The 27,007-nt window shown below is 36.0% G+C and overlaps 1 protein-coding gene across 1 annotated transcript in view; it reads right to left on the reverse strand.

Annotated features, from left to right (window-relative positions):
- Nucleotides 1-1,749: 1,749 nt before the first annotated feature.
- The window catches only part of IL1R1 (interleukin 1 receptor type 1), a 34,958-nt gene continuing 9,700 nt past the window's right edge, over nucleotides 1,750-27,007 (reverse strand). The window contains exons 2-12 of the mRNA XM_007501161.3: nucleotides 22,007-22,083; nucleotides 19,722-19,788; nucleotides 17,152-17,386; nucleotides 15,091-15,280; nucleotides 13,857-14,019; nucleotides 12,014-12,079; nucleotides 11,757-11,871; nucleotides 9,956-10,107; nucleotides 8,817-8,960; nucleotides 7,352-7,519; nucleotides 1,750-4,171 (exon numbers count right to left, since the gene is read on the reverse strand). Of these exons, the coding sequence (XP_007501223.1) occupies nucleotides 3,768-4,171; nucleotides 7,352-7,519; nucleotides 8,817-8,960; nucleotides 9,956-10,107; nucleotides 11,757-11,871; nucleotides 12,014-12,079; nucleotides 13,857-14,019; nucleotides 15,091-15,280; nucleotides 17,152-17,386; nucleotides 19,722-19,782 (1,698 nt within the window). The 5' untranslated portion in view covers nucleotides 19,783-19,788; nucleotides 22,007-22,083 and the 3' untranslated portion in view covers nucleotides 1,750-3,767. The remainder of the gene's footprint in view (nucleotides 4,172-7,351; nucleotides 7,520-8,816; nucleotides 8,961-9,955; nucleotides 10,108-11,756; nucleotides 11,872-12,013; nucleotides 12,080-13,856; nucleotides 14,020-15,090; nucleotides 15,281-17,151; nucleotides 17,387-19,721; nucleotides 19,789-22,006; nucleotides 22,084-27,007) is intronic.

Raw genomic sequence — 27,007 nt, forward strand, 5'->3', positions numbered from 1 at the left:
ATTTGGAGAAAACCATACCTCTCCCCAACAAGGAGGGTTAGCTCAGGATCCGAGGGTGTCAAACAACCAGACCCAAGGAGTAACCATCTCTCCTGGGTTGAGGAGTAACCCAAGGTCTTGGGGGGGAGTAGTGGCAGTTGGTGTACCTGAGGGACACAGAGGCAGAAGAGTCCATCCTGCCTCTCAACAAGTCACTGAGACCAAAAGGGGAAGCAGAGTGTCGTTTTACCAAAGCTCTTCCCTCTGGTTCTTAACCTCCATCTCCTAGAACCATTCTCTGAGGAGACATACTCCTTCCCTCAGGGAGACAAAACTGGGTTACCTTCCCCCAAAGGGAAGAGAGGGGAAGGTCAATCTTCCCCCTCTCCATTCTCTCAACTCTTTCTCTCTCTCCCTTCATTTCCTCTGTGTGTGTATGTGTGTTCCCTTTCTGGCCATATATTACAGCTGGGACATGAAGGGAGCCAGAGAAACCAGGAGGCTGAGATGAGGGAAGAAAGAATCCAGGCATGTCAGTGAAAATACCCAGAGTTGGAATATTACAAGCTATGTGACCCTGGACAAGTCATGCTGCTTGCTTCAATTTCTTCAGCTGTAAAATAGGAATAATAATTATACCTAGGTCCCAGGATAGGCAAGAATCAAATGAGATAAAAATTGTAAAGCATTTATCACAGTACCTGGCACATAATAAGACTCTATGAATGATGAATGTGGGGGACTTTCTGTTTGAGAAACAGCAAAGAAGCTAGTATCACTGGATTTCAAAATACATGTGGAGGACTGTAAGATCTAAGAAGACTAGTGGTTTCCTGTATTGACAGCCAGACCTAGAGACTAGAGGTCCTGGGTTCAAATCTGTCCTCAGACACTTCCCAGCTGTGTGACTCCAGGCAAGTCACTTAACCCCCCTTACTGCTCTTCTGCCTTGGAACCAATACACAGTACTGATTCTAAGACAAAACATAAGTGTTTTGTTTTGTTTTTTTTTAAGATGTAAGATTAGAAAGGAAAAGAGAAACCAAGTAACAAAAGACTTTCTTTGACTGCCAAAGATTTATATTGGATTTTGAAAGTGATACTGGCTCCTGGAGCCCCAAGACTTTATTGAGTAGGGGAATGGCATAGGTCCTCTCTTAAGAAAGATTAATTTGATATCTGACTGGAAAAATAGACTAGAGAGAGGAGAGACTTGTGGCAGGCAGACCAACCAGCAGATTATTGCAATAGTTCAGGTGTAAAGTACTGAAGGGCTGAACCAGGGTAGTTGCACTGGTAAAGGAGAGACAGGAAAGTATGCAAGAGATGTTATAAAGGAAAAGCCTGCCTTGTCCATAGTCACCTAGAGAATAAGTGGCTAAGCCAGGATCCAAAGCTGGATCCTCTGAGTCTCAATCGAGTCCTTTGCCCCTGCACCAGTCCCAGATGGGTACGATGTCACCATAGTAAATTTCACATTTTGATTTTATTTCATAGCAAAGACACAGAGAAGCTAAAAATGTCCCTCCCCTGGCAAAATAAAATACAACACAGTAGTACAGCAGATAGAATAATCTAACTTAAGTAAATCCATTCATATCCCATTGATTTTCAGACATTTCTTCTGACTTCCATTTTCAGCGTTTGTGTAGAATCTGTTCAATTTGGTTAAACTTTTTCAGGCCTGGGAGTGTGAACTTAAGATAGAGAGACGAGTCAAGAAAGAAACAGACTTGTAGGCAACAGGAACCATCAGAATTCTTACTAAAGTTACAAGTTTGAAACAACTTTATTGGAAAACAAATACAATGGATTGGAAGCAATCAATAGGTTTGCTGAAAATCATGAACTTGGTGTTTTAATACATAAAAATATCTAACATCTGCTTGAGTTACACAAACAAGTGAACAAACATTTTTATCGTGAAAATATAAACCATATATTTTATCAAAAAAGGAAATATTTGGCGCTGAAAAAAATGGCTCAATGCTTTTCTTCCTATAGAATGAGGGAGAGAACATATCTTGTCCTAAAGCAGTTTTGACATCTCTCAAAGACGATGCTTTGCTGCATTTGCAGGAACTTTTTATACGAAAGCTTTTGGCATCATAACCAAAAGTATGATAAAAAAAATCATTAATTTGAAATGGAATGGAGAGGATATAGTCTTCTGAAACAACCAGGAAAAAAACAACACAAATGAACAGATGTTTGTTAATTAAAAAAATAAAGCACAGACAGGTAAGTGGCTCCGTGGAAAGATAGCCAAGCTTGCCTGGAGATGAGAGGTCCTGGGTTCAAATGTGACCTCAGAAACTTCCACACTGTATGACCATGGGCAAGTCATTTAATCCCCATTGCCTAGCTTTTACCACTCTTCTGCCTTGGAACCAATACTTAGTATTGATTCTAGGAAGAAAATAAGAGCTTTTTTAAAAAGGCAGAAGGAGCTTACCAAGAATGAAAAATTAGATTTTTCCTCCCTGAGAAGCCATTATAATTAAACCTCCCTGTTTAAAGGTCTCCACTTGCACTGAACAGTTCTTGAAAATCTTAGTGTTTGATTTTTTCAAATTATTTTCTTTCTCTTACCTTTATTTCACAGACTGAACTATTAATTCCAAGTTACAACCAAAATGTTTTAGAATTAGCTTTCTTTATGTTCCCACGAATCCTCCCAATATTATAAATGGAACATAAAAAGGCATTTAATCATAACCTTTTCCTCTCTCTTTTTTATGTGTGGTACTATCATAAGTCCTGTACCACTGTACTGTAATGAATACTTGTTGACCCACCGATGTTATCTGGGACTCCTCACTAAAATTTCTTTCATAAGAAATATCCTTTTTCTCTATGAAATGCTTGTGTTTTTATTTCTTTAGAGACCCACTTCTAAAAACTAGTATGTAGCCCAGTGAAATCTTGACCAGATCTAAAAGACAATGCTCTTTTCCTTTCTGTTTTAGGTCACCATCCTTACAGAAATCTAAGGTCAAGTGCCATTTTAAAGGCTCTGTAATCCTAGAGAATAGTTCTAACCATTAATGTAATTAAAAGCATCAATATAAAATTTTCATTTATTCTTTGGAAACTGACAGATAGCAGGAAATTCGGATGGATATAGCAAGAGCAAAGCCAGTATAAAGATGTCTATGAAATTCTTCCTCTGTGAAGTGTCATTTGTTCAAAGACACACACATACACACAAACTGAACCTAGTTGTGGGAGGAATTTTCTAGCTATATTTCCTCTTTGATTAACTGGCTGGTGAAAGCTGTGGTCCTTCAAAGGCCAAGCTAAAGATCAGGTCTGCCAACTCTCTTTTCTAGACAGATAACTATTTAAGATATATCTTCAATGGCCTCATGCTCCCTTCTTAGTATTATTTTTTATATGTTGGTGTCTTGCATAGTTCTGGCTTTCAAGGAAAATATGGAAGTTTTCTGCCCTCTCCTACCTCTCCCCTTTAATGTTCTTTCACACCACCATGCCCTTGATTCATTCTAGTCTTTACTTCACTGTCAAAGATTTTATCATCTATGAACTACTTTTAATACTGAAACAAAATTCTAGGGGACCACATAGTGGCAAGTAACTAAACACACACACACACACACACACACACACACACACACACACACACACACACACACACACCCCATGACTGGAAGAACCACCATGAAAATTTGTCCAACTTGGAAATATGTAAGGCAAACAGGTAGCTTCTCCTTCTAGAGACCATTCATTCATCTGTGCAGTCTTGCAAAGAGAGCTTCCCTGAGTGCTCAAAGTGCTGTGTGCTCTTTCTTCTTATAGTTAAGCACAGAGTCTAAGGCCAGGGGTTCCCTTGGGGAAGAAGACCAATGCTGCTGTGCTGGCATGTGGTACCTGATGCATTTCCAGAATTTTGTCTTTGCAGATGGAGTTTCTTCCATGAAGTCCCCTGACCATCGGATGACACCATATTTCTGTTTGAGGTATTTAATAGATTCTGGCATATGCTCATAGCTCTTAATTTTTTCTAGTTCAACCATGATGATTTTAATTCCATCGTGGACAAGAGCATTATACATGGCTATTTGCTGTTCTGATGTGTTTCCCAGCCAGTTGTAACTTGATGATTCTCCCATTAAGACAATGATCAGTCTTCTGCTTTTCATAATGTTCTCATTGGTGACCATGATGGCATCTGAAAAATACAAAGTGTGGCATGGTATAAATGTGAAACTTCAAGCTGTCATCCTTCTAACCTCTTTTTGGGCTTAGAGTCTCCTCCCTATCCACTGCTCACACAGCCAGAATAATCTTTCTAATCTAACCATATCATTGTCTAGCCAGTCAAAAACCTTGAGTGCTTAGAGGATGATCAATCAATAAGCATTTGTTAAGTGACTAGTATGTGTGAGACACCATGCTAATCACTGTGTTTACCAAAAGAGACAAAAAAAAAGTACCTGCCCTCAAGGAACTTACAGTCTAATGTGATACACAGCTACTTGAAAGTCAAAATGCACATCATTCCAATTTTTAATTCAGTCATTTTCAGGTCTGTACAATTCTTCCTGACTCCATTTTATATATTATTCACAAATATACTGGACTGATATGCATTTCCTTCTCCAGTTCATTTTACAGATGAGGAAACTGAGGCACGTGGGTTAAGTGATTTGCCCAGGATCACACAGCAAGTAAATGTCTAAGGCTGGAATTGAACTTGGAGAAAAATTCCTGATGCCAGGTCTGGCACTCTATTCACTGTGCCATCCAGCTGCCCTATTCCACTTTTGGATAGCTTCAATAATCAGTTAGTTTTTCACTTTTTTCCTTCCAACCTAAATCTTCCTCTCTATGGCATCCATTCATTGCTCTGAATTTTTCCCTCAGAGATCGAACAGAATAATTCTAATTTCTCTTTTTATTCCTAGCACAGTGCCTGGCACATAGAGGGCACTTAAATACCTTTTAAATTTAACTGAAAGACATCCTTCTGCCTATGTGATGAAAGCAATTATGTCCCCAATCAGTTTTCTCTTCCTCATTCTAAACAGCCCCAGTCTGATCCTCATATATTATGAAATTAAGATCTTTCAAATGTTCTTCTGGACACTATGCAGCTTAGATATGTCTTTCCTAAAATAGGGCACCTAGAACACAACCCTTTAGCTGTGGCAGTAAGACAGAGCACCTTGAGGCTATCATTTCCTGTTCTAGAGAAGCCTCAGATAATATTGTTTTTCAAGGTTGCCACAAAGTCTTGCCAAATAATAGTGAGCTTTCAACCTCCAAAAGCTCCAGATCTTTTTTAAAAAATAGGAATGCCTCAACCCTCTTGTACTTGTCTCATTACTTCCTTATTACAAGAACTAGGAAGAGATTTTCTTAAAAAGAAACTGAACAAAGGGTTCCAAATTTCCCCTGTGCAGGATATGAAAGACAGTGAGAGAAGGGAATTCATGCCTTTATAACTTGATGGTCATCCTTGAGGAAATACTGAACCTGAAGAGGATGAATGTAAGCTACCTTGATTAGGAAGGCAATAAAAGATAGTGAAGTCCTCAATACAGGAAATATTCAAGAAGAGGATGAATAAACATGAAGTCAGGGAGACTTTGGAGTTGATTCATGTTTCAGAGTTTTCATCATTGTTCAATCATGTCCAACTCTTTGTGACCCCATTTGAGGTTTTCTTGACAGAGATACTGGTGTGGTTTACCATTTCCTTCTCTGGCTCATGTTATAGATGAGAAATTGAGGCAAATAGGCTTAAGTGATTTGCTCTGTCACACAGTTGGTAAGTGTCTGAGGCCAAATTTGAACTCAGAAAGATGAGTCTTCCTGATTCCTGCCCCATTACTCTTTCCACTATTCCACTTAGCTTCCCTGCTGATTATTATATGCTAATTATTCTATCAGCCCTGAGAAAATGGATGAAATCAAGTGTCTCCACCTATAACTCTAGGACCAACAAGATATTAAATTATCCTAAAAGCTAACAGTATCAAATATTCATTAAGAACCTACTGGGTGTAGGTCACTTATCTACTGTGGTAAGAAGCCAACAGAGAAACTATAACACCTTTTCAGTACTGGTTGCACCTTGACTCACAAATTCCTGACTCATTGATTTTTCTCCTTGCTCTTCATTGTAATATTTAGAATGTCCTACATTAGCTCAACAAAACTCTCCTCTTTTGAGTTAAGCACCATTCAAATTTATCCTCTAATCCATACTCTAATGCCAATTTCCTATTAATCTCTAGGACATTCTCCATATTTCCTCAAAGCTAACAGACTCTCCTCCCAATTCCTGTTCTCATAATAGGAATCTTCAACATACATATTAATACTCTCGCATATACTATAACTCCCCAGTTCTTTGATCTACTCAGTTTCCAGGACTTGCTCCTCTCCTCTACCTCAGCTACAAACAGGGTGATCTTGCCATCACCTACAAGCACAAGAAGGTCTATATATCGAGCTCTAACCAGTCTCCCAAGTTTCATTCTCACATTTATAACTGTGCCCTGGATATAGTAAATTTGATGCTCCACTCTTAGTGACATTCTTGTTACTACTGAAATAACCACTTTTATCTCATTTATTCAGGCTTACAATCTCTGTCATCTCTGACTCCACTCATACTCACTTTACAAATTCCATCTGCTGCCAAGTGCTTTCATTCTTTCCTTTACTACATTTCTCACCTCTGGTGAAAACTCTCATTATCTCCTGCCTGGATGATCCCTGACTTAAGCTTCTACTGAGTCCAATCCATTCTCTATTCAGTGATCAAAGTGATTTTCCTAAAGTGAATGCATCGCCATGTCACTCTCCATCCCCTAATCAGTAAACTCCAGCGGTCCCTTAATACCTCCAGGATCAAATACAAAATGTTCTGTTTGGAACTTAAATCCCTTTACGACTTGGTCCCTTCCTACTTTTCCAGTCTCCTTATACTTTACTATCTTCCTCATATTTTATAATTCAGCAATTGATGCAATACAAGGAATATTAGATTTGGAGTCAGGAAGATTTGACTTCAAATCCTATCTCAGACGTTTACTAGTGTCATGACTTCAGATTTGTCATCTGCCAAATGAGGATACAATAGCACCTCCATTATAGGATCATCATAATTATCCAATGAGATAACACCTATAAAGTGTTTCACAAATCTTACAGCACTACATAAATTTTAGCTAGCTAGCTAGTAGAAAGAGCAGCAGTAGCAGCAGTAGTAGCAGAAGTACTAGTAGTAATAGTGATGATGGTGGGGGTGGGGAGAGTAGTAGTTCTAAGTCTATGAGCCTATGAAATATATACTATTTCATAAGTTATTATGAAGTCATTTCCCTCATTTTAAACATACCTTCTCCAACAAGGTCATCCCTTCCATAGATGAAAAGATTATATCCACATTGATTTTCCAAGACCTCAGGCAAGATTTTAAACACAAATATGTCTGAGGTATAGGTGGACCCTTCTCCAGAATTTTTTGGATATAGGATATATGCATCATAGAGCTTTCCATCTGAAACTAAAAGATGAAACATAATGTGTTCAGCATCCTGACAAAGTAGAGACAACAAACTTCCATTTCCAAATCAATATTGATAGTCCTTTGGTACCATGACATGAATGAAATAATAGCCACCACAAAAAATCTCTTTAATTGTTCAAATGTTTTTAAATTTTCTTTATATGTATATATATATATATATGTTGGTGACTCAGTTTTAATAGTTGACATAGTAGTCCTTTATCTTCTTAGCATGAAAATAAATTTGTAAATATAGAGAATGACCCTATTTCTTTGGAAATAGTCAAACAAGCAACTTGAAGGCATCATTCTTCCACAATGCCCCCTCTTTCCCAGAAAAGTTTTAAAAAAGGAAAATCATAATTTTTTTTATTTTAAGTAGCATGATTATTTTTGTACTGATGCATGTAGATATTATGGCCATACCAGCCAATATCACTGACATAAAGGTTAAAATATAATAAGCAAATAAGATAGCTCAGAAAATGTCATCATGGAGGATGTTCAGAATTATACATGTGTATGCCTGTGTGTATATATATATATATATATTCTATTATTTAAAATATTTTAAAATTCACTAGTTTCTTACTTATGATAAAAAGTTCAAGTAGCAGAAAATATGCATGTCAACACTCTTCTCCTTCAAGTGTAAACATTGTGATGCAATTAACCTAAGATCTAAAATAAATTCAGTTTTGTGACTCCTTAGCACTTTCTGTAATAGGTACAAGTTTGGGACTTCCCACTCATCCACTCCTCTAAATGTCTCAAATGTCTCAACCATAAATTTGACCTTCCTCTCCTTAAGTTGTTCAGAGATTTTTTTTTTTCCCTATGATACTTAACAAATAGAATTCACCTGGGGTGACTTCAAATTTTTTAATGTCTTACTTTAGAAGGTAGATGGCAGCACAGAGATCACAGGAGACTGTTAAAAATATTTATCAACCACACAAAAGAATTTTAAAATGATGAGAATTTCAGTTACCACGTAAAAAGATTTTTACCAATATGGTTTACATTCTATGGACAAATTGACATTATTACTTAAATTGAAAGCAAATATAATTTAATCCTTAGTAATACATATTTATCTATAAGTCTACAAAACATGGACCATGCCTGACTTTATCAACTAAAGCAAACAAAAAGGAAGCAATTTGGCTCTTCCTTTCCAGAAAAGTCAAAAAATGGAAAATGAGAAAACTTTCTATTTTAAGTAACATGATTATTTTTATTTCATTTACTGATTCAAATGATGATATTGAACAGGAAAAAAACATAAATTTACCTTTTTTCAGGAAATAAGGATGGCAAGAATCCCTATATAGAAGCACAATTTCAACCTTGAAAAATTTGTAGATAATCATGGAGAATGTAATTACTAATGTCAAAGTGATGAATCCAGCAATCAGGTATATCTTATAATCCGGGACTATCTCAGAAAAACAAAGAAATGCAAATATTGAGCCTGAAGTAACAATATTTTAAGTATAGAACTGTCAATATCATCTGCTGAAGCAGAGCCTCTAAGTTTAATGTATCTAGTTTCTTAAAGCATCGTCTCTTATCTCCATTATATAATAATTATTAATACTTCTATCCATAATTCTCTACTAAAGAACATCCATTAATTCATGGAAGGGTTGTAGTCTACACCAGCAAATGGAGACTGTAGACCAAAGAAATCACAGATTTAAGTGTTGAACTAAAACATAAATGCATTTTGCTAGTAGTCGATGATCTTCATATTACTTTGTCCAAAAACATTCACCACCTGGTGGCCAGCCTTGAAGTGATGAGCCTGTGTCTGGGTCCATGCTCCCAAAACACCTTGCAGCAGAATGATACCTTCTAGTGCTTGTGCTCTGACTACATAGCATTTGAAAACCCAGGCTCACGTTGGGGCCGTGATAAGAGGTCATTATACTAAAGCTTTGTGGGGGATTTTCCCAGTTGAAACATAGCTTAGTTCTGGTATCAGCTTCCCCAGCTGTCATTAATGCCAGTCAATAACAACACTGCTAATCCTGGTTGTCCAATATGGTCTTTTATCCAATTCTACTGACTGAATAACTACTCTTTTTCATCCAAGAAGAGTAGGTTTAGAGCACACAGTCAAGTGCTTATGAAAGCTTTCTGTCTTATTATTTCCTTCCCCTACTCCACCTAATCTCCCAAGAAAATTAATGATATATTTATTCTGATGAGACCAGAAACCAAATTCAAAAATACAAACTTTTCACTAAAAAAAATCACAATCATTTAGCAAACTAGCCAAAAATTCTCTTTCTGAATAGTTTCAAAGTCCCAAATTAGCCTGCTGCTGACACACATTATTTTTATTAATGTTTATTATTCTCCATTTTAAGTGGAGAGCATAGTACAATAAATATAATTATAGTTCAAATAAATAATCAAATTGCTTACCTGGTGGTATCAAGGCAATATATGCTGAAACCTCACCAGCACCATTTTTAACCGAACAGATAAATGGGTACAGATAATGTTTACTTTGAACTTTGGAAACATTAAGCCTGCAAATCTCTGTACTGGGATTCGTTTTGGTTAAATTTGGGATTCTATTCAAACAATAGAAAAAACAAGGTTATTTAAGAAAACTTCAACACAAATCATTTCACTTCATTCTATTTTTCTTTTTTTTTTCATTAAAATAAATTGTTGCATAGGTAACAACAAGCTCCTCATGCTATTACCTTCTTCATGTTATTATATGTTGCAAATTAGTACTTTCCCATCAATCAAACTGTTAGAGCAAAAGAACTCTTTGTCAAAGATGAAATAGAAGACATTCCTGCATGGGGCGAGGGGATGAGACTAAGAACTTCCAAGGTTCTTTTTAGCTTTATGACGTGATGATGATTGCCTTAAAAGCAACACACGTCTGATTAGACCATACAAAGCCATATTGTAGGTTTCATGTCATACTGAGACAACAAAGTCTTCTAAGAGAGGCTGTTTGATAATGAGACTTAAATGGTGAGACCACAGAGAAAGAATTAGTGATAGAAGGACCCAAGAGAAGGGTAGTAGTGAGATGTTAGAAGACAGAGAGTATAGAAAAAGACTCCCACTATTGTGGTTAGGAAAAATTCAGATCAGTCATCTTTCAGTGTCCAACACTTCATCATGCCATTTGGGGTTTTCTTTAAGAAAGCCGTAACAGGGTTGAAAGTTAGGGAGGAGATAAGGAACAGGAGTCAAAGAAGGAGCAACGTGACAGAAAGTCTTGGACATCTGCTTGGGTGGATACCAAGAAAAAGAAAAGATGAATTCAGGGAGATGTCTACAAGAAAAAGCATCCAAGGACATCAGCAAGTTTAGATAAGTTACAAATGGAGGAAGCCCCAAAAGTTCTTGCTTGAAGGAAATCAAATTGAATGACCCTGACTTAAAGGAAGGGGAAAAGCCCAAAGAAAGAAACTTTTTTTGGCACTATTTTTTGATACCATAATAAAAATAGAAGGCAAAGAATGAAAAACATATAAACATATTAGCATTGGTCCCTTGCCCATTTGCTGGTGAGATCTTTTCCATATTAGAAAGAGCATTCGTTCCAGAGTCAGGAAGACATGGATTCCAATGCTGCCTCTGTCACTACCTGTGTGACCTGAAACAAGTAGCTGATCCTCCCTTGCCTTCAGTTCATTTGTACAAGGTTGAACTAAAGAGTTTCTGAAGTTCCTTTCAGCTCTATTTCAATGATACCCTGGGCCTCCTCCTTCCTTCCCTGAATGACCAAGCTCCAAATGCTACTCCCAGTAATGAAAAATTAACATAAAATTGTCATAGCAACAACTACATCCTGAATTTCTTGACAAATTCACACTCTAAGAATTGGTTTCAAGGCAAGAAAGTGACAAGGGCTAGGCAATTGGGGTTAAGTGACTTATCCAGGGTCACATAGCTAGGAAGTATATGATGCCAGATTTGAACCTAGGTCCTCTCATCTCCAAGCTTAGCACTCTATCCAATTTTAAGAACTTCCATGTTATCAGTTTTTTAAATCTATAAAATGAAAAGATTGGACTAAATGGTTTTTTAAAAACATTTTTTAAAAAACATTCTATATGTTGCTAGAAAATAAGGAATTTTGACCATTTCTTAGCCTGTTGAAAATTATATTGATGGCTTAACAAAATAGTAACAAGGTTCACACAAAATGAGAAATTTCTTTACCTCTATCTTAATATAATTAGCATGCACTTACTGAGGCGTAAACCATGCAATATTGGGATCAATGTCAGCATATGATCCATTCCAAGACCAATAGGGATATTGGTTCTTTCCAACTGTGAAATTGCAGTCCAAAAGCAACCGGGACCCTGAAACAACATTTAAATAATCTGTGATGCCTTCACTCAAATGTTCTTTCATACACTGACATGAGAGGAAAACGCATATACTTCATGAGATGGTTTTCAACTCATCACAAAGGACAAAAAACCAAATATTGGTAATACTTACCAAGTTCTACCTCCATTGTCTTGTTTTCAGGTGCCAGAATTGTTGGTAGTTTTTTCTTTCCTGATCCTTAAAATAAATAAATAAATAAATAAATAAATAAATAAATAAATAAATAAATAAATAAATAAATAAATGAATGAATGAATGAATGAATGAATGAATAAATGAATGAATAAATAAATAAATGAATGAATGAATAAATAAATGAATGAATGAATGAATAAATAAATAAATAAACAAACAAATAAATGAATGAATGAATAAATAAATAAATAAATGAACAAACAAACAAATAAATAAATGAATAAATAAATGAATAAATGAATGAATGAATAAATAAATGAATAAAATAGAATAAATAGATGAATAAGTAAATAAATAAATAAACAAACAAATAAATAAATAAATGAAGGTGATTCTTCACAGTGATTTCTAAGTCTCCAACAAACAGTAAGAGGAGTTTCAGAGGATTACCTATCTCCCCATACTGGCTAGGTCACACCTGACCAAGTAATCATCCAAGTCTCTAGACAGTGTAAGGTAGTTGACATGGGATTAGGTGTACAAAAGGGATAGAGAATCTGCCCATACATGCCTAGATAAAGATCACACCCTAAACTCCTGGGCTATTACTCAGCCAAACCACAACATTCTCAGGGCTTGGCCTTCTTTATGCTACTGAATTCATTGAAGTGACAACTCTTATGAGCACAGTTAATGTCTCAGGTAATGACAGACTAAGACCCTGGGTTTCAAGATCTCTAGCTTTACTGTTTCTCCAAAGGTGATGAAAATTTTATGCAGAGACAAGGAGATAAGAGTGAAGACAGAGAAGAAAAGAATAGCCCAAAATTCCCTAGATGGAGAAGCTAAGAGTGGAGGGTTCTTGGGGTATAGTTCTCTAAAGTGGAAGCTAGAGACTCTTGGTGGGCTGAGACTTCGAATCTCAAGGACAGGAGAAGTAGGATAAGCCAATTGGAAGCTGGAGAAATGGTGTGTCAATATCTAGCATAAGAAATAAAGATGTCAGGATGCTTCAAACTAGCCACCTCCTTTGAAGTTTGGAACAACACTTGTAATTCCGGTTATGCTATCCCAAAGAAGATAAAATTGAGCTTGAAGATTATCAGAGAAGAGCAAATAAATTTATTGATGTGAGGGAGGGGTGAATAAATAAAGAAAAATGAAAAAAAAAATAAGACTTTCAAGATAGTAAGGTGAAGACCAAAGGGGAAGACATGATTAAAGTTTATAAAATCTTAAAAAGCATGGAAAGACGAATTATTCCTCCTATTTCCCCTCCTATTCCCTCCTATAGCATTCTTTTCTTATCTATTGTCTTCCCACATGATGAAACAGAGCCAACGAATACTCAAACTGGTGATCTTATGGTTGACAGGTCCCTAAATATTGATTTTTCTCCAAGACTTTTAGGAAGTCTACAAATCCTTACTTCTAGAATAGCATCTAGACTATAAGACAGTTTGTCTAAGACATGAGATCTGGCTTTATTTCCTTTGAAATAAAGGAAAGCAAGAGCTACAGTGCTTTGGGGCATATTATCCCCACTGAAGAGCACTAAAACACCAGGTATTCTTAGGACACAAAAGGGTTGTCTCTTCTCTTAGAATTTGGTTAAATTTATTTCATAATGCTGATAGGTAGCAATGGACCTTTAGGTGGTAAACATCAGATAATGGAAAATAAAGGAGAAAAAGAGGCTGGCCGTGGAACCAGGGGGCATGTCAACCTCCTTAAATATCATATTCAGTACTACCTGGACAATGAGACACTAAAACTAGTTTATCTCTAAGGTGTTCTTCAAAAATTCTTTAACACTTACCCATAATACTTAGATGAATTGACCGAGTAACATTATAATGCTTCCCTATATAAGGATAGGATATAAGGCAGGTATAGTGCCCCTGATCCACTTTCTGTATATCATCCAGGAAAAGATCTTTCTTTTTTCCTTGAAATCTTGTGTCAAGAAGAGGTTTGCAATCCTAGACCCAGAAAAATAAATCCCTTTACATATTGACAAAAACAAGACTCCACACACATACACACATGTTTGAGGGACTTAGAGGTACAGTGGGAAAGAATTTCTTTGCAAATTTATTTAGTTCCTAACCAGCTTAGTGACAATAATGTTAATAGCTACTTATTTATTGTATATTTCGTCCTTTCTATGTGATGATTTCAATCCTTCCCACAATCATGTCAATGTAATAAACATTAATAGCCCTCAAAAGCATTCAGCATATATTGTTTTAGGCTTTAGTTGTCCCAAGCAAGGCTATTAAGCTGCATATGCAAGGAAGCAAGTGAATTCAAGACCACCATTTCAGGTAAAGTAAACAATGCACAATATAGCAAATTTACCAGTTTATAATATAAACCAATAATATAATAATAACAATATCATATAAATTAATTTATAATATCTTTTTTCTTAATTTTTCATTCTCTCAATATAAAAAATGTGCTACAAAAAAAAAGTATAGGTCCAATGAAAAAAAGTTCAAATACTTCAATTAAATTCCCAAGTCAGCGTTTTATGCTCCCATTTAATTTGACTTTCTTTTTTTTTTTAAACCCTTACCTTCTGTCTTGGAGTCAATACTGTGTATTGGCTCCAAGGCAGAAGAGTGGTAAGGTCTAGGCAATGGGGGTCAAGTGACTTGCCCAGGGTCACACAGCTGGGAAGTGTCTGGGGCCAGATTTGAACCTAGGACCTCCCGTCTCTAGGCCTGGTTTTCAATCCACTGAGCTACCCAGCTGCCCCCTTAATTTGACTTTTTACAGAGATTTCCTCAGAAGTATCTTCCCACAGCACAATAATAATATAAATTAAGTATATTAATAAATTAATATAATATATAACATATAAAATACATAAATATATAAAAATAAATTAAACATCTGTAAATATATAATACCAATAATACCATAAAAATCTTGCAAAGTTACCACTTCTTCCATTTTCAGTGAATCAGTTTTCTTTCACCAAATTGTTCTACTCATCTGGGGGCTGGGGGGAATAGGTAATAACAGTACTTCAAAAAAGAATTTACCTTATACCACTGTACTTTAGGTAGATTATTATTTTCATCTTTAAAAATATCCAAATGGGGACACACAATGAAGCCACCGGGTCCTATAGGCAATTTTTGTATATAATCATTTTGCTCGTTATGACATATTCCAGGATTTTTCTTCAAAATTTCTATCTTGAATTTCTCTTTGTGGCAGTGGGTAGAATTTCTACAATGAAAATAAAATGGTTGGGTTGAGCCCTTTTCTAAGTGTTATTCACTTTTCCCCAATTTATTATGGATATGTATCACCAGTCCCACCAGTGGACTTGATCTAGCAGGGAGGGCCCTACTCATCATGCATGGGCAGAAAGAAATTGTGAGGCATCACGTTTTCCTACATATCTGAAAAATAATGCTGTGACTAGCTGGTGGGAAGATACCATCTTTAGTGATTGGTGAAATAGAGTGCCCCCAGAACTGTAATGCCAGGAACCCCAGGGGTTATTATTATTATTATTATTATCATAGTTCAAACAGGTTTGAGCATGTACAGCTGTCATCTACGGATTCCAGTTATTTTGTGCAAAGGGAAAATTTCCAGAAAAGGCAGCATGAAGCTCACTCCAAATCCTTTGAAACTTTCTTTATGGCAATGACATAAAGAAGCCAGGGTTAGGACAATTATTCTCTAGACCACTTAAGGGGGTTAGTACATTTCATTTAAGTCCTATATTTTATAAGATCTTCCCCTTTTCTCTAGTTTTTAAATTTTTTTTAGTTACACATAGAAACAATTTTTGACAATTGTCGTCTGACACTTTAGAATTCAGATTTTCTCCCGCACTATTATCCCCTCACTCAAGGTAGTGAATAGTCTGATATAGGTTATACCCACACTTTCCTATAATTCATATAAAATCTTCCCCTTTTTTAAGACTGTGTCCTACAGCTTCCCCCCCAAAATTGTGTTGTGATATCAAAGACCTATATTTCAAAGGTATGCCTTTAGTGCACAAAGACAAATAGAAATCAAATTATTTCAATCTTCTTTTTAAACAAACATGCTAAAACTTAACCAAAAAAATTGGGGATCAAAATTGTGTTCACTGCTCACTGTTATTCTACATTGGACAATTATTTAAAATGTGATTTGGGGGGTTGTGCTGTGTTACTTTGAGAAGGTCCTCAAAAATATGAACATCATTATCAGCAGAAAACAAAACCTCAGACTTATTTTAAAAATGGAGGGGGAACATTTTTATGAAAACTCATATCAAAACCCTATCAAAAACCCTAATATCTAGTTGCAGACTATTATAACCTTCCCCATATTTAGCTGCCTTATGGATTTTCCCATCTGTCCTTCTGCCACTCCATTAGATATGGATATTAGATATCCATTTGCTATTGAGATGACACAAGTACCAAATAAGAATATATATATGAATGTGTTTCAGACGAGGGTTCTGCAGTAGATGGAACTTCCTTTTGTTTGTTGTTGTTGATAATAAAAAGCACTGATATTAACCAATTGTGCATTTATAGTCAGGCCTTTAAAACTATCCTGGACCTCATTTATTGAGAGCTTTCAAAGAAGTGAGAATTTTGAATACCTCAGAAGAAAGATCTTTTTGAAAGTAGGATAAGATGAATTTTTAATTTCTTATTCATTTTAATTTATGATATATTATTTTATCATATGTTGTGTATAACATGTCTGTTGTATATAAATATGTATCATATTCTTCCCATGTACCCATGAATTTTATAATACAGGTTTTTTCCAACTTTTACTTTCTGTCAGAATTAATACTAAGTATCAGTTCCAAGGCAGGGGAGCAATAAGGGCTAGGTAATAGCTGTCAAATGATTTGCCCAAGGTCCCACAGCTAGGAAGTATCTGGGGCCAGATTTGAACTCGGGACTTCATATCTCCAGGCCTGGCTCTCTTTCCATTGAGTGACCTAGATTTCCCTAATAAAGTTTTTGATCAAAATGAAGTTTTGCAAAAAAAAAATCTTTACTGGAGTCCACCCTGTGTATTATCCATATTGTTAGCATCATTCAGAGGAAAAAAGAAAACAAAAAACTTCTTACCTTTCAACACAGTAATAATATCCTGTATCCTCTGTTGCAGCTGGAGCAAACCAAAGTATCTCTCTGTATTGGTGAACCCTAGAGTTCTGATCCATTGAAATGAGCGTCTTACCATCACTTCCATACCAAGTTCGATTACTGTAAGAGTCAAATGCTCTTTGACCACATTGACGAACATCAAGTTCATCTTCAAAAATAACTAAGATTAGTTGTGCTTCAACCTCCACACAATTATCTTTTAAAAGATAAAAAGAAAGAACGTACAATAATAAATCATGTCCTTCAAAGTTTACTAAAATTTTAAAAAGCATATTATAACAGGCAAAGTATTGGACTTAGAATCAGGAACAACTGAATTTGAATGTCACTCAAATGTCTGACACTAAAGGAATCGCTTAACCTCCCTAATCCTCAGTTTCCTCATCTGTAAAGTTAAAGAATTAGATTTTGTGACCACTAAGGTACCTTCTAGGTCTAAATCTAAATCCTATTCATTAACTTAAAAAAAAAAAAAACACTATTGTCTGAGGACTCTGCAATAATCATCCAAAAAAAGTTCCTTAAGATGTGGATGAGTGCTTAGTAATCATTTAATCCAAAATCTTCATTTTCTAGATATGGAAATGGAGGTTCAAAATAGAAAAGAACACACTCGCATTATTAATTTTCCAGTTAACATATGAGTAAAGTCATTGCTCAATCACAGATTCCTTTGACCTTAAAGATGAAATGATTACACTCCATTACAGACACAGCTTATCAGGATGATTTTAGAAAACCCTGAAGAGAGTTACATGAACTGATACAAAGTGAAATAAGCAGAACCAGAACACTGTATACAGTAACAGCAAAAATTTTTGATGAACATTGTGAATGACCTAGTTATTCTCAATAATAGAGTGATCCAAGAAAATCCCAGATTCATGATAAAAAATCTTATCCTCCTCCAAAGGAAGAACTGATGGAGGCTGAACAAAGAACAAAACAGACTATATTTCACTTTCTGTCTTTTTTTTCCTTCTCTAGCTCATTTTCTAGATGAGGAACTAAGAAACAGACTGAAGTGACATGCCCAAAGTCACATAGCTAGTTAGGCTGAATTTGAACTAATGATTATGAGTCTTCCTATTCCAAGCCCAGTGTTCTATCTACTATACCACCTAAATGCCCTAAGTTGAACGTACAACCCCATAATATTACTTTTCTTAGCCTTTAAAAATCTGTGCATGTTGATCATCCTTTTGTTTAAAAAGAATCACCACAAAGGGAAGCAACAAATTGGGAAAAAATCTTTATAACAAAAACCTCTGAGAAAGGTCTAATTACTCAAATTTATAAGGAGCTAAATCAATTGTACAAAATAATCAAGCCATTCCCCAATTGATAAATGGGCAAGGGACATGAAAAGGAAGGTTTCAGATAAAGAAATCAAAACTATCAATAAGCACATGAAAAAGTGTTCTAAATCTCTTATAATCAGAGAAATGCAAATCAAAACAACTCTGAGGTACCACCTCACACCTAGCATATTGGCTAACATGACAGCAAAGGAAAGTAATAAATGTTGGAGTGGATATGGTTAAATTGGAACATTAATGCATTGCTGGTGGAGTTGTGAAATGATCCAACCATTCTAGAAGGCAATTTGGAACTATGCCCAAAGGGCGCTAAAAGATCCAGGCATAGCACTGCTGGGTTTATACACCAAAGAGATAATAAGGAAAAAGACCTGTACAAGAATATTTATAGCTGTGTTCTTTGTGGTAGCAAAAAAACTGGAAAATGAGAGGATGCCCTCTAATTGGGGAATGGCTGAACAAATTGTGGTATATGTTGGTGATGGAATATTATTGTGCTCAAAGAAATAATGAACTGGAGGAATTTCATGTGAACTGGAATGACCTCCAGGAAGTGATGCAGAGTGAAAGTTGCAGAACCAGGAGAACATTATACACAGAGACTGATACACTGTGGTACAATCGAATGTAATGGACCTCTCTACTAGCAGCAATGAAATGATCGAGGACAATTCGGAGGGATTTATGAGAAAGAACACTATCCACATTCAGAGGGAGAACTGTGAGAGTAGAAACACAGAAGAAAAACAATTTCTTGACCACATGGGTCGATGGGAATATGATTAGGGATGTAGACTCTAAATGATTACCCTAGTTCAAATATCAATAATATGGAAATAGGTCTTGATCCTAGTAGTAGTCTCTCGGTAACCGAGGATGACAAAGTTTTGATCAATGACACATGTAAAACCTAGTAGAATTGTGGGTCAACTATGGGAGGGAGTTGGTGGGAGGGGAGGGAAAGAACATGAATCTGGTAACCATGGGAAAATATTCTAAATTAACTAATAAAATTAAATTAAAAAATAAAAAGAATCACCACACCATAAAGCAGCTTCATCAACTAATAATTGATTATTGAATACTTACATGACCAACTTTAACTGAAACATGTTTTTAAAATTAGAGAGAGAATTTTTTGTTTTTGAAACACACATAAAAGTATTTTGCTTTGTTTTTGATAGAACACACACAAAAAATTATTTAACTTACCAGCTTCAAGAGGAGAAATCAGTAGAATTATGAAGCTAGCATACCAAAACAAATTCATCATACTTTCCTATAAAGAAAAATAAAGAAAAAATAAGTAAACATTACTGCTTCTGCAAAATTTCTTTTTTAAAAAACAAGTTTTTATTCATTCAATTATTCATTCATTCTGGGGCTACTGAAAAGAAGGGACTGGTCTTCAAAATGAAACACAATGGGATGAGAAATTCGGGTTAAAGCTTGTTTAAGTATTTATTTATAGCCACAAGTACTGAAGAGCCTGATAATAACTGTCTCAATCTTTTAACCACAGTGAAAACTTCATTATTTTATTTTATAATCATTTGAACAGAAATTGAATTTTGGGGGGTTTTGTTTTCCTGTCTGTAGAATTTAACTCACTTAAGAAGGCAAACTACGTAAGCATTTCAAGCAATTTCTATGCTAATCACTCATATGCTGTTCTGCCATTTGAGGCAGATCTCTAAACTGTTCATACAGTTATCCCTTTCCTTGTTTGACTTTCCACATCATGGTTTCAACATATTATGGATTGGCACATTACCTAATTGGGAATTTTGAGGGAAGGGTGTTAAAGCTGCAGACAACAGGAAAAGAAGCCAGCAGATGACACAGAAAAGGCTTAGAAACTCAGAAATGCATATTTAACCCCAAACTTATAATAAAGGACTATGTAAACCCCATAAAAGGAAAAAAAATAGACTTCTCTGGTGTAAAAGGAGAGCCAAAAACTTTTATGTCCATTTTCCAAATCACAAGCTCCAGTGTCCCTTAACCATCACTCCCAGCAGAGGTGGAAGGATAATTACTTTGTAAGTCTCATTCAAGACAGATTATGTTAAGGAGCATGCATTTAATAAATCTTCAGTTCAGACATTTATTAATTCAGACTAGCCTTCAAGTGATATATGTCAAACTATTGTTTCTACTGAACTTTTTTCCAGTGTATCATATTCAGATGATTAAATAAAGCAGCCATTAGTGTAGGATTAACAACTAGCTTACTGTCTTTTGTAGTATATTCTGGCTCTCTGGTTTTATATTAAAAAAACAATTCTTTTTTTTATTTTTTCCTTCTAGTATCATTTCTAACTTTAATCACTCATAATCCATATTGCATTCTCCCTCCCATGGTATTATAAAATAAAATAAACACCCACTGGTTCCCATTACTTCCAAGAGTTAGATCTTTCCAAACTCCAAAGAGTTTAATTGCAAGATAGAAGAGGGTGAGACGTAATTCCCCACACAAACATGGAGTGAAAAGGGAAAGCTAAATAAAGAACTAAACTGAGTTTTTAGATAGTTGTTTTATCTAAATTAGCTCAATGACTAAATTCTCACCTTTCTGAACAAAAGGGACACCAATAAGTCAAACAACTCTGGACTCAATGTATTCATAAGATTATTTGATTTGGGTCAAACACCTGTGATCTAAGTTGTATGGAGACCCCCTCTAGGAGCTCTGGCTGGCTATGGACAGTTCCTGTCACTGTGACCATAGGGAATTCAGAGTAGCTAAGAGTCATTTCCTACTCTGATGATTAAAGGATTCACTTCTGAGATTCTAAAGGCAATGATAATTGGGAATCTCCAGGCTGATCCAACCCCCCAAATCTAACAAACACAGGAGAAAGAATGCTGACTGGAGATGCTACCTACATAACCGTGGTCAAGTCACTTATTCTTCTAGGGTCTCAATTTCTGCATCTGAGAAATGAATAGGTTGGACTGCATGGCCTATAAGGTCTCTTTCAGCTCCATATCTTTGATCTTAGCCTCAGAAATAATAATAGTAAAAATACTGAGGAGAATGTAGAATCATGGGTGCCTTCTGGTGTTCAAGGTTCGTGAAGGATGAGATTTTCAAGAACAAGCAATCCTTCTCCTTCCTAATTAATTCTTATTCAATTGTACTGAGCTTTTGAGACTCCATTTGAGGTCTTCTTCGCAAAAGTACTAGAGTGGTTTGCCATTTCCTTCCCTAAATCATTTTGTAGATGAGAAACCTGAGGCAAACAACTAACTCTCGGCCCAGCACTCTCTCTACCACCCCATCTAGCTGTTCTTCCTAAGATCATTGCTAATGGGAGAATATCCTGGACTGCTCTAAGATGCTAAAACTGCAGTAATAACAAGACTGGTCCAGCATGGCAAGAATTTGAAGATCAAAGAGCAAATATTCTGGAGCATAGTTTGTCCTATTCCTTGACCCCAGATGCAGCCGACAATGTCTACTGTGGATTTCAAAGAGAGTTTTTCATTACCTAATAGTTCACTTGTTCCTCTGCTACATGGTACAATGTGTTAGATGCTGGTCACCATTCTTAAGGGTTCTGTTTGTCTGAAAGAGAGACAATATATACATATGATTTTATTTCATGCAGTCAACATAAAAGTCAAAAAACCCTTGTTTCCCCCCCCCCTTCATTATCCCAGAATGCATACTTTTAAGTAATCTAGGGTGTTTATTGAAAATGTTTAACTTTTCATCACAAAGTTTATAATTTTATTTGAACAGAGTGATAATAACTTCAAATAATGAATCCTGAAATCATTGGATTAATACACAAACAAAAGCTCACACAAAAAGTGATATAAATCTATGAAACTCCAGACTTGGGAGTTATATGCATAAAGGCTATAGTTGAAACAATGGGAATAAATTCAGGCCAGAAAGAAAAAAAAAACACTTTGAGCCAGACTAGGAAAGCCCAGGGTAAGGCATTGGGAATAAACATTGAGAGCTCAGGAAGAGAACGATAGGTCAGTTGAGGTGGAAGAAGCACTTGAAGTTTGCTTTTAAAAATAAGAAAGAGGAGAATATCCCACAGGAGTGATCAACAGTATCAAAAGCCACAAAGAAGCCAAGGATGAGGATTGAATCACTAGTGACCTTTAAGAGAACAGTTTTAGCAGAATAAGGGGAAGGAAAGAAATCCTTATTCCACTGCACAAGGTCAGAAAGGGAGCATGTGGTAAGAAAGTAAAGGCATCTAGTCTAGCCAACTTTTCCAGAAATTTAGCAATAAGTAAGTGAGAGCTGGTATATACATATCAGGAGCAAGGCTATGGTAGAACTATAGGGAAAGCTTGGTGATGCAGTGGATAGAATGCTGGGTCTGGAGTCAGAAATACTCATCTTTCTGAGTTCAAATCTAGCCTTAGTCTCATACTAGTTGTGTGATTTTGGGTAAGTCCTCACATCATCCTGCTAGCCTCAGTTTTCTCCTCTGTATAATGAGCTGGAGAAGGAAGGAATATGCCACTCCAGTATCTTTGCCAAGAAAACCCCAAATGGGATTACAAAGGGTTAGTTAGGACTGAAAACAACTGAACAACAAATAGGGAAGGGCAAAGGAAGAAACAAACATTAAGATCAGGGTGGAAGATATTGGGATATCAGTATAGAAAGAACAAATACCAGGAAAAAAATATTTGCTCAGGATTGGATAAAAGAGGGACAGGGAATCAGAATTGAGAAGAATTAGATCTGAGAAATCAGAATCACTAGGCATAGTAATACTTTGCCTACTTAGAGAGGATTTCTGCATCAACTTCACCCAAATTACATGGCAACTGTATGTCTCAGATTTTCCATGGCAATCTCAATATTGGGAAAATAATATATACATACTTAACAAGCCTTTGCAAAAGGAATATCCCTTTGTCAGATAATGTGTCCTGATTTTTCATTTAGGAAATATGACCATCATAATTTTTGGAAACAGAGTTAAAAACCCAGAAGTTAAGGAAGTGTTCAATATGTTTTAGAAGAACGTCCACCCAAAGTAGTGGAAACAGATTAAATAGTTTGGCCCTAAAAAAGATATCTGAAACAAAACCCATGTCCCCAAGCAATGCCAAATAGATGAAGCTTAGCTCTATTAGGGTCAGGAAAGAAGTAGGATCATATTAGATAACTCAGTGCTCAAGGTGAGTGAAACACCTCTCAAGACTAGGATAAGAAATGGTATAAGGAACTCTGCCATTGCTAGAAAATGAGATGGAGTTAGGTGGGAAAAGTTTGAGCTGACCTCATAGGGTAATAGAGCTGGAGCTAAAATAAATGTCAGAGGCCTTCTAATGACTCTAACCCATTCATTTTACACATAACAAAAAAAAAGTGCTCAAGCACCCTTAAGCAAATGTCCAGTGTCCCAAAGCTAATGTCAACAGCGACCTTTGAGTTCTCTGATACTCCAGCCAGCACCAGACTTCCTGTATTATTGTACACTGGCATGAGAGATTTCAAATTAAGGAACTATGACAAAAGAAACCATGGCAACTGAAAAACACGTTGTTATTAGTAAGTGGAAGCAGCCAGGAGATATCTGTCCAAACCTAAGCCATACTTCCACAAACCAAAGGAAAAAAATCGGAGTAAAAATTTTAAAAGGCTTTATTCAAGATCAGCCAGTGAAGCGATGCCTTCATTCTCATCTGAGCTACATAAAAAAATATCAAATCAATCAGCTGTATTTTTGCTGGCTTAACAGTTCTATATCCCATAATTAAGAACAATAACAAAAACAATTCTGCAGTACTTTGTTTCACTTTGACAAACACAGAAGCAGTATTTCACCTCTTAATAGGACTATGAAGGGTGGTTTGAGGTGGCCAACTAGAGTGTTAGATATGAATTTAACACAAGATGGTGCTCTAAGATCAGTGGACATGAAAAATCCATCCTGGTGGGTTGCTTTGGCCAATAATCAAATGATACACATTTATACCTGCTATGTACCAGACACTACATTAAGTGCCAGGGATCCCAACAGAGGCAAAAGAAAGGAGTTAACAATCAGCTTGAAAGTGTGAAGAGTTCTGACTATGCCACCTCATTCCTGACACATGCATGAAACACCAGTTGTTTGCTGCTGGGTTATTTGTTTGTTTCGTTTTCCACAAACCTTGACTTTTCCCAGGGTTCTCCTAAGTTTTCTATCTTGGGCTGGAAAGAACTCATATAATCATTCACAAATCCTTCCTGGTTTGCCATCATGACATTGAAATTCAAATCTCCTCAATTCATCATGATCCAAAGAATCTCTTCAATTAATGTAGATTAGAACCCAGTTACAACAGTAGAATTGAAATTAATAATAGTATAAAGTTAAAGATCTAGAATGACCCAGATCTTAGGCAAGTCTGAAATTTTAACTTCCCTATTTAGTCTATTGTGTCTGGTTTTGCCAGGTGTATTCAAAAGATCTTTTTGGTAAAGGCTTGCTACCCCTACCACCACCAATACCACCATGAATGCATATGTATTTTGATAGAAAAGGGAAAAGGTATGAGGCAGTCCCTGTCTCAGTCCACCCATTGCCTTCCCACCATTAGCTGTTCCTGTTAAATATAATTCAGTCCCCTCGTGCACCCTTCAGTATTTTTCCAGGAACCAGTTAGGCAATGTTATTCCTGGTTATGTCACAGACAGATCACGGGAGGTCAATCAAATGCAGCACTGTGTTGGGGGAAAGGAGAGTACTTTGCTCTGTAAGAGAAGTATCTGAGGGAGCTATTAAATTCTGGAGGGGAAGAGGCTGAGTGGGTACCTATGAAATAACCAGGAGTAACATAGTCAGGTACCATCTCATCCTCTTCTCCACAAGCACCAAGTGGCCCCTTCTAGCACCTCTCCGAAACCATAGTGCCTCCCTGCCCCACCTCATGCCACCACTGCCATTAAATTGACCTCAAAGCTCCATTACTCACCCAAAAGCCAGCCCTGCCTAATCACCAAAAAAACTAGAAAGGGAAAACTACTTCAGAGTTACAGGTACTATAAAGGTAAAATCAAATCCTCACTGCTCTCAATAGCTGTGTGCTAGCAGACCTGCAAACTTTCTACAAGATAAACAGCATATTACAAATAATGGCAGTGCCCTAGAGCCCTTTCCCTTGTAATGAGGAAATGTAGATTTGGAGCAAGCTTACTAGGCAATAACATCACCTCAACTGGTATCATAGGAGAGCTTGGAATAACACTGAATGAAGAGCAGGGTTTAAAATGATTACATAAAGTAAGTACTGGGGTTGTCCCATGTATCCATTCCTTAAACTCTTCCAGGATCCATGTTTTTGTCCATATGGTTGCTTCTTTCATTAAGGCAGATCACATCTTATTCCCACGCCTTAATGTACATTTCCATGAATCGTTTAACCAAACAGTTAATTGCCTGGCAGCTAACCATGATGATAGATATTTATTAATTTAGTGAGGCTATTCCTCGGACATATAACTGGATATGAAATTCATCACCATAACCAAACTCAAAGCTTCTTCAGTTTAGTAGAAACTGCCATGTTTTGCTTTCTGCTTTAATAGTCTCTGGAAACCTAGCATTACTTTCATATCACAAGGCACAAAGTAATAAGCCTCATAACAAAGTATCATACTTTATATATATTTTACTGATATTAAGAAACATTATTTCACTGGATAAATTACATAGCTATAATATATTAATGTTTTTGTCAGATTTTTATCTTATAAGACCTGAATTCAAATCCAATCTCAGATATTTAACCAAATTTTATTACTCTTGGCAGGCCACACAACATCTATCTGCCTCAGTTTCTTCATCAGTGAATGAAGGGTAAAATATTATCACCACTTGTTTGGTTTCTTGTGAAGATCAAATGAGAGATTATTTGTAAAGCTGAAAGCAAACTTGCAATGTTTGCAAACTTGAAAGCACTAAATAAATACTAGCTATGATTTTTGTTGTTAAAAAGTAGAAGATACCAGGCAACCCTGAATATGTCTGCTGAGTGCAGCGTAATCTAACAGGAAAGATACTAGACTTAGAATCCAAAGATCTGTGTTCAAATCCTAATTTCACCACTGTGACACCTCCCAAGACATACACTTAAGTCTCAGTATTTTCATATATAAAATGGTTTTGTGGGATTATGTGTATATATATGTATATATATATATGCATATATATATTTGTACAATTGAAAGAATTGAAAGAAATAGAGGTCATTTAATGTATCTCCCTCATTTTATAGATCAGAAAACTGATAACCAGGGAGATAAAGTGATTTACCTAGGGTCATAAAACAAACTCATTTAGGGCCTATTAATTTAAATGCAAATAACAAAATGCAAATAACAAAAAATGTTAAATAACAAAATCTCTGAAAGAGAGATTTCATTAAATTTTCAGTCTCTCTTTAAATAATAGCCTGACACCCAATAGAAATGGAGACGGTGTACAAATGTCTAGCTACAAAACTTTCCAGACTTTGGATATAGT

The sequence above is a fragment of the Monodelphis domestica genome, chromosome 8 (assembly GCF_027887165.1).
Source record: "Monodelphis domestica isolate mMonDom1 chromosome 8, mMonDom1.pri, whole genome shotgun sequence".
NCBI classification, from domain to species: Eukaryota; Metazoa; Chordata; class Mammalia; order Didelphimorphia; family Didelphidae; genus Monodelphis; species Monodelphis domestica.